The 5,758-nt window shown below is 39.7% G+C and overlaps 1 protein-coding gene across 17 annotated transcripts in view; it reads right to left on the bottom strand.

Moving 5' to 3' along the window:
• LOC106516911 (protein tyrosine phosphatase receptor type M) overlaps positions 1 to 5,758 on the bottom strand; it is a 240,694-nt gene that overhangs the window by 167,584 nt on the left and 67,352 nt on the right. For all 17 annotated transcript variants that reach the window (XM_014007504.1, XM_014007506.1, XM_014007507.1 and 14 more), the window contains exon 2: positions 4,929 to 5,051. In XM_014007504.1, the coding sequence (XP_013862958.1) occupies positions 4,929 to 5,051 (123 nt within the window). The remainder of the gene's footprint in view (positions 1 to 4,928; positions 5,052 to 5,758) is intronic.

Genomic DNA, 5,758 nt, shown 5'->3' with positions numbered 1-5,758 from the left:
TTTTTAGAGTTATTAACAAAGTTTGTGTACTCAGACCAGTAATATTTGGGGTCACAAGTTTTTGCCATGGATATTTTGTGGGTCAGAAGAAAAAAAGTTTGGGAACCACTGGTTTAAAGCATTGGCAAAAACTGTTGGAGTCAATCCTGGCTGTCTGTTAGCAAAATATCTTGCAAATCAAACTCTCAGTAAACAAATGATCATCAACGACTAATTCTTATCCTGCATGAGAAGGTTTTAGAATGTCAGCATTCTGAGCAATTAGCAGATCAAATTTAATACAGATACAAAAATGTTAGAGTTAATGGTAATAAAGTCAAGTTAAAGGGAGGCTAAATTTAGAAACAAAAAAAATGGCGGAAGGCACTATAGCTGATTTGGCAGTTAGGGGAAAGACTGTGATTATGGTTCATAAAAACGCCGAACATTAAAATCCAAGGCTTTGACAGCAGAAACGGTCAAACATATCACACACGCCCCCTTTTTCCCCCTGCCTTAAAGCACTCCACTTCCTATTTTGGCACGGAAAGGTGGAAATAAACTTGAACGTAGCCCAAGTGCGCAATCATTCACGACTCTAACGGAAGCTCAAAACTGGAGTTTACACGAGAGGCGCGCATTTAAACCTGCAGGGAGATTTTATTTGCTGGGAGAACTCAGCCGGAACAAGGAGGACTTAAAGCATCATTTAAATCCATCCATTCAGAGTGACATTGAGAACACCGCTATTTAGACAGATACTGTCTATAACCAATTTTAAAAGGGGCTCCAGGCAGTAATGCCTTCTGTTCTCCGTTCTGAGCATCGCCACATCAATTTCATTTCCATCCTGCCACACCAGGTAGGATAACAATCTTTTGAGCGAGTATGATAAGGTCATTTTGTGAAGATTCATAAGTGTGAGTTGAGAGTAAGACAGCAATCAGAGGTGAGATAGCTTTTCCACCAGTGTGCCTTTCACCTAAATGCATTTTTACCCATCAACCCCCGCTCTAGTATCAGTAAAACAATTTTACCTGTCAAGTGCACTACATTTCACATCCCTTTTCAGCATGGTCAAAGAGGAGAGATTACAATTTAGCACAGTGGGTTTGAGTGCTCGCACTGCGGTACGGAGAAAGAGCCGCGGCAGCCGCTAATTACGCACAATTCGAGATGCACGCGCAGAAAACATGCCTTCCTGGAGTGTGCTCAGGCTGCAAAGCACAATCAGGGACACCTCTTAACCAGACATGGGATTTTAATTAGATCTGTTAAATTTAGACCGTGCACGCCGTGTTAATTTGTAGGTCAAGGCTTTTCCAGATTTCATAGTAACCTTTGCCTAGCCTTCATGTGTCCCGGCATTAATCAACTGCAATGAAAAAAGAAGGGCGGGGTGTCGGGGGGAGACACTACTTCCCCTACCGTGAAAAGTAATTTCTCCGGGGCAGTTTAACACACATCATCCTGATCTACGTACACACACAAACAGGTCTGGGTGCAGGCTGCTTTAAATTAGCGAGGCCCTGCTAATTAATTCCCCCTCTGTCACTGGGGGCCCCAATGCAATCTATCTGTGATGCAGCCTTTGTTAGATTAGGTGTCAGATAGGAGAGGAAAAACAATATCCATTAGTTTGCAATGCTACCTTTGTTAGAACGTGAACACAACAAAGAAACGTCTGATTCAAGAGGTGCTGGCTGCCTGCTCAGTGGCAGGGATGTCTCCATGTTCCACATCAAATGAAAAACCATCAACGGGACGTTAAGGAGACAAACTGGTTGAGACGGACTCAAAAGGCAGAGGAGGCATTGATGTGAATTTCACCATGTGACTGACAGATGCCTTCAATTAAAACAGGTCAGAGTGCTTCGGTATCAGTTCATGTTGTCCCACTGCATAAACAGGAAACAGTTTAAAGTGCCTGTATGCATCCCACAAGTAGAAAAAGTGGAAGAAAACATCCTTAAGTTTAGGAAATGTAGCATAAAACACATCATTTTACTAATTTTAAACATAACTGGCATATTTTTGTTGAAACAGGAAGTGACATCAAAGGGGAACTCTTTGAAAAGAGGAACTCCCTGGTCTTTGTTTATTGAAACAATATTATTTGAGCTCTGACTCTTCATCTCTCTGATAGTGCATAAAAATCAGATTCCTCTCTACCGTCTGTGCTGTTAGCTGTTGTAGCAATGCTCTGTTTACATGCAGGCTTTCCACTTTGACATCACTTCCTGTTTCTTTACGCGCAAATATCTCAACAACTGTTCATCTCAGCGTCATGAAATATTTTTTGCAATCTACCAACTTTTAAAAACAGTTACGGCCAGAGGTCTTTCTTCTATGTTTATACTAAAGMATGGAATGACATTCCTCAAAACATAAAGTCCATTTCAAAACTACAGCCCTTTAAGAAGAATCTTGTCTGCCATCTGCTGGTTACTTTTTGTTGTGCTCATATTTAGACGTCCGATTTTGCAAATGCTGCCTTTTTGAAATTTGGTATGCTTGTTTGTCTTTGTGTCTATGGTGTAATAATAATGATGTGATTGTGATGCTGTAATTCTGAGTGTTTTATGTGCTGCAGAACAGGAACCTGTTGTAAAACAGCAATTATGCTGTCAGGCTTGATTTTTAATAATCTTTTCCTGTTAAATAAATAAATCAAATCAATCCTTTATTAACGCTATCTTTCTAAAAACATGCGTTAGCAATCATCCTAAAAATTTGATGCTACAGACACTTTAAGTTCTTTCATTCTTTAAAGCAGTGGTTCACACATTTTTCAGCTTTTGACCCACAAAATACAAGACCTGTGCCCCTAGCTGTACTCGGTTGATAAACATTGTTTTCATGTCAAATAAACATAGTAACATTTTTTATCAGCCTATTTTTGTCCATTTATGTACATTAATCTTGTTATTTTGTAACAACAAAGGCAAAAAAATGTTTCTTAGATGTCATTTTTTAGTGTAATTAATTTGGAAAATATATTCAGGACCCCACCTTGATGTTTCAGGACCCCGCTGTGGGTCCCGACCCCAACTTTGGGAACCACTGCTTTCACACCTGCTGCCTTTCAAGCTAGAATTTAAGTTCTTATGTGGAGAAATGATGGAATTGCAGCAGTTAATTTTGTGAGATGTCACAGAGTATGTTTTGAGAATGATTCTGAACTACCACCACTTAAAACTTTAGCTCACTACCTGTAAATCCAGTGAAAACTTTCTTAAAGTTTCACAAAATCCACCCTGTGCTTCATGAGACATTCTGCTAAAAGTTGACTCTAACGAGACATTATGTAATGAGTAGCACTTGGACTTTTACCTGCAGGCAATAACAAAAGATTAGAATTGATATTCTAAAGAGGGAAGCTAAATCTAGTTTTGTTTTTAAAAGCTCACAAGATGAATCAGGGATGAATTATCAGCATATTAGGTCATAATCAATATTCATTACTCGCTAAAGCCAAAGCTTTTTAAAGAACTCTTATAATAATTTCAGATTAAAGTCAGACTTTTGGCCTGATTAGAAATCATGTCTCGTGCAGAACACCTAAATCAGCTGACTGGAAGAGCCACTCTTTGATTAATGTCATCCTGAAAATAAAACTGGGAAAAAAGGTCAAATGAATGTGCCATCAAATTTATTGTATCAATGGGAAAATGATAAGTTGCAAATGGTAAAGTAATGTTTGTTCTTTTTAAAACCCTGTTCTTATTTATGGTGGGCATCGCTGGCAGCTGCTGCACATCTTCCTGGTATCTGCCTGGACACAGTTTACCATCAGATCTGTCTGCATGCTGTGTTCAATAGTGCCTCTAACAGTAGTAAGAGATTTTGGGCTAAACATGAGGTAATTACTTATTACAGTGAATTCACAATCCTCATGAGGGATAAGTTCTTAGAGTGCCCATAAATCATGAAAAAAAAATGCAGATATGGGATACGGCCTACAGCATGTTTGGTGTCACATCGTAATGTGGTAAGAACCAAACAAAAACACACGAGAGCTAAACAGTTAGCAGCTACACACCACATGGTACTGTTAGAAGCAGGGGCGGTTCTAGGGGGTGGGGCCACAGGGACATTGGCTCCAGGTGAACTCTGATTGGCCCCCTGAAGTGCCCCCATCCTGTCACTTATTTGCTCTTTACTCGAGTGTGATGTTGGTGGCTGCAGTTCCATGTTCTAACACTAGTGGTGCTAACGAGTCAAACAGGACAGTCCAGCAGGAATCAAGCTTACAGAGGTTTTCTTTTAGTAAGAAGATTTTAACAATTTTTCAAAAACCAAGTCTTTCCCCTGACAAACAATGGCTGGATTTTCTCACATTTTGTGTTTACGAATATTTTATCTATACAGTAAAAATACATGTAAAATTGGTAAGGAGAATTTACTGTGCACGCTTTTTAAAATTACATTTCACTACATTTTAAGTGTTTGAACATGTATGATTGGTTAAATGTATACACCTTACCAAAACAGGGGATTTATTTGTAAGGATGTTGACTGATTACTTGGCCCCTCTATGAAAATTGTGGCCCCTTAACCAGAAAAATCCTACATCTGCCACTGGTTAGAAGGCGGAAATGCTGTGCCCCTTGTGGAGCTTGTTTTTTATTTTATTAATGGGGTATTTATGTTAACATTTATGCTACAAAATTTGTATTTTCTTATGTTCTTAGCAATTTAGCTTGAAAACTCACAAAAAAGCATGAAAAAAAGACATTCCACAACATCACGGTGATTACTGCAAACTATCCATGAGAGATTGAGTCTGCACACTGAAACGTTACTGTGCAGGGGTTCACTGTACTGATTTTGACCTAAAACATACAGCATTAAATGCACAGCCTATTGCTTCTTTTTATTATTATTCTCAGTGTGCTGCTAGAGTTCTCTTTTCCCCCCCAGAATTTATCCCGAGTCACCGTCCTGACCTGAGGGCATCCATGGTTCTGATGAAGTCTTCTCTCTGGTGTTGACCTGCTCCCAGTCAAGGTCGTCGTCTCGGCCTTGGCTGTATCCACACGCTGCCAGCGGCCTCTCAAAGTTACAATCGCCTGTGACAAAAAAGAAGAAGAAATTTATATGGTTACCCAGTTTTTCCATTAACGCGCTGCTCAAATGAATGACTATATAAATTGAATTCTTCTCTTTTTTTTTTGTTCCTGCTGGTATTCATAATGCAATATGCCAGACAATGAGAAGCATTTAAGTGAGACAGAGTGAAGGATTACTGTAGCAAGCGAGGCACAACATACATTACCATCATTAGCAACACGGCGATCCAATTTTACAATGACAAGTATGAAGTGTCCAAACTCCATCATCGTTAGACATTATGTTCCCGAACTGCACCACCATCAAGCACAAATTGATTTATTTTCCTCGCTGGCCACAGAAGTTTGCTGTTCGTGCACTCTTACTCCACGGAGCCATTCTAATCCTTTTTACAAGCCGCTTGCAAAATGACAGCGAGCAGCCATTAGGGCCGGGCTTCAACCAAGCCTGGCGTGTGATCGATTAATACAAATACGCCTTTATTCCTCGCACCTTAAAGGCCACACGGAGAACGTGAAAGTTGATTCTTTTCTGTTTCTTTCTTGCCCTAAAGTGCTTTTTTCAATCCACTCATAACTCTACAAAAAAAGAGGAATGTCAGAACAGTATGTGGCCGGAGAGGGCTGATGCTGAATAAAAAAAACATGAAATATAAAGATGGCTTTTGTTCTCAGTGTGTGTGTGTGTGTGTGTGTGTGTGTGGGGG

This window comes from Austrofundulus limnaeus, unplaced genomic scaffold, assembly GCF_001266775.1.
Source record: "Austrofundulus limnaeus strain Quisiro unplaced genomic scaffold, Austrofundulus_limnaeus-1.0 Scaffold42, whole genome shotgun sequence".
In the NCBI taxonomy this organism is placed as follows: Eukaryota; Metazoa; Chordata; class Actinopteri; order Cyprinodontiformes; family Rivulidae; genus Austrofundulus; species Austrofundulus limnaeus.
This window is presented reverse-complemented; position numbering and strand designations above follow the sequence as displayed.